Source organism: Sprattus sprattus (genome assembly GCF_963457725.1).
Source record: "Sprattus sprattus genome assembly, chromosome: 13".
Taxonomy (NCBI): Eukaryota; Metazoa; Chordata; class Actinopteri; order Clupeiformes; family Clupeidae; genus Sprattus; species Sprattus sprattus.
The window spans coordinates 16,362,591-16,365,266 of record NC_137911.1 but is presented as its reverse complement, the minus strand read 5'-3'; the positions used below and the strand labels follow the sequence as shown (position 1 = coordinate 16,365,266).

General features: G+C 47.5%; 1 protein-coding gene across 8 annotated transcripts in view; it reads left to right on the top strand.

Moving 5' to 3' along the window:
* Window positions 1-854: 854 nt before the first annotated feature.
* Window positions 855-2,676, top strand: part of trim9 (tripartite motif containing 9) — a gene marked incomplete at both ends in the record, with an annotated part of 36,807 nt that continues 34,985 nt past the window's right edge. For all 8 annotated transcript variants that reach the window (XM_080850329.1, XM_080850326.1, XM_080850328.1 and 5 more), the window contains one exon: window positions 855-1,688. In XM_080850329.1, coding sequence (XP_080706455.1) covers window positions 855-1,688 — 834 coding nt within the window. The remainder of the gene's footprint in view (window positions 1,689-2,676) is intronic.

The following is a 2,676-nucleotide window of genomic DNA, read 5'->3' as shown; positions in this document are numbered from 1 at the left end:
TCAGGTAAGGTTGATCTCTCCTGACATATGTGTTGAGACAGGTTTGACAACCAGAATTAAAACCGGTGCAACCTGGTGAGTATTTCTCACAGCCCATTCTGCAGGCTTCCAGCTGGATGATCACCATATATGCTTCTCTCTCCCTCTTTTTCGCTCTCTTTCTCTGTCTCTATCTCATACTCACACACACACACACACACACACACACACACGCATGCACACACACAAACACGGTCACACATACACACATACAGGGATAGAAATTAATATTAATGTATTCCTCAAAATTTGTGAGGTGGAATTGTTTTCCTGCACTCACTGAGTTTAGTTTCGACTGTATCTCTGGAAGTTAAACAAGTTAAGTTACACTGATCAAGTCAATTGAATATCGTTATAAAGAAAATTATTGGTTATTAGGGACTCTGAGTATTGTGAATGTGTTGTATTGCAATCAATGCATCAATGCAAAGCTATTTTCTCATGTATGAAAGTTTTAGCAACGGTTCATGCTTCGTTATCAGTCTGTTAAACGCGGCAAGAGCACAATACAGTTTTTCAGTTATCTGGAAATTATAATCAGTCCCGTGGATCTGGCACTATCTTCTCTAAAGTGCCTTCGTGACTGATAGGCACATTGTCCAATGGAGGTTTGGCTTCCGATCTGTAATGTCGTCTATTGGCCAGAATATATTAAAAGTTGGATTTTCTTCCCTCCCCTTGGATAAATACCTTCGTCGCCAACCCGCTAGAGCGCTTACTGAAGTGGGTCGCTTGGATACTGTGGCTGCTACCGTTTACTGAGAACTATCAAATTACTACCAGGAAACTAAACCTCTTTTAAAATCACAGAAACCATGGATGAGATGGAAGAAGAGCTGAAATGCCCAGTCTGTGGGTCTTTTTTCCGGGAGCCAATAATCCTGCCGTGCACCCACAACATTTGCCTTGCTTGTGCGCGGAATATCCTAGTGCAAACTCCCGATGCCGAGTCACCACAGAGCAGCCGGGCGTCAGGCTCCGGTGTGTCCGACTATGACTACCTAGACCTGGACAAGATGAGCTTGTACAGCGAAGCTGACAGCGGCTATGGCTCGTACGGAGGCTTCGCTAGTATGCCGACCACCCCTTGCCAGAAATCCCCGAACGGGGTGCGGGTGTTTCCTCCTACCGTTCCCCCACAACCTCAGCAACACTTGCTCCCGATCCCCGGAGGTTTGCCACCGATCCCCCGCAACTCCTGTATCACCTGCCCGCAGTGCCACCGCAGCCTTATTCTGGATGATCGGGGGCTTCGCGGCTTCCCCAAGAATCGGGTTCTGGAAGGGGTGGTCGACCGGTACCAGCAGAGCAAAGCGGCCGCGCTTAAGTGTCAGTTGTGCGAGAAGAGCCCCAGGGAAGCCACGGTGATGTGCGAGCAGTGCGACGTTTTCTACTGCGACCCGTGTCGGCTGCGGTGTCACCCACCGCGGGGTCCGCTAGCCAAGCACCGATTGGTACCCCCTGCTCAGGGCCGCATCAGCCGCCGGACGAGCCCGCGAAAGATATCCACCTGCACGGAGCATGAGCTAGAAAATCTCAGCATGTATTGTGTCCAGTGCAAGACGCCCGTGTGTTACCAGTGCCTTGAAGAAGGCAAACACTCGACGCACGAAGTGAAAGCTCTCGGAGCAATGTGGAAATTGCACAAGGTAAACACACAAGCAATCTTTCATGAGTGACCGCAGACCCTGAATTCAAGTGCAGGTAAAAACGCCACAACGTGATCATATCTTCTGCAATAACCCACTGGTGTTTAATGGGTAATAGGCCAAATCCTGGATATTTTACAAGGAATCGTAATATATAACCTAGACACCTGCCACAGTTAAAAAAAATTGAGCCTACTATGGACATATACAGACACAAATCATTGTCCTGAAGTCTGCTGTGATGCTAATGTAATATCGACGTATGAATGTGCTTGTGTGGTTTTAGAGCGCATGTTAAACATTCAAAAAACTGCCGGGGCGCTATCGCTGGAGGCTCCGTTACTGAGATGGGTGCGTAAATAAGTTGTCACAGGAACGCGAAGCTGTAGTGAGCAAAGACAGCGACGGCTCTTCTTAACATTCAGCGCACGTTGAGGTGGAGGCCATTCCCCAATCCACTTCATCAAGCAAACGGTTGAGGATGTAGGGAAATGTTTTTATAAGCTGTTTGCCTACGCAGCGGCATATAGTTATGGCTCCCCTCTGACATGTAAAGTGGCAAATAACCCTTGCTATTCTCAGATTGTAGGTCACTTGAAGGTGTTTTGATTAATATCGAGGCGTTTCAATTCATTCTGGTGCTAGTAAGTAGGCTATCTGAATAATTTTGTTCTCGCGTTGATATCGCCTCTACAGTCTCAAATTGCAGTTTGGAGAATAATGTAACCATACAAAAAACCCGCAAAAGTGTGTACAATTAGCTGTGAAACTACAGCCTTTTTTGTGCATGTGGGTGAATGTTTGGTTTCACGGTGCTGCTGTTGGCTATTTCCACTTCAGAGCTGCTGCTGGAGGAGCTCTCCTAAGGGAAGGTTTGTGTGTCTCCATGGTGACATCTAGGTAACTGAGGCCTCTTTTGTGTTGGGGTTGTAGAGTGTAGTCTTTCTGGGAGCCGCAGGGGCTCAAGCCGACTTCTCCTGTAATATTA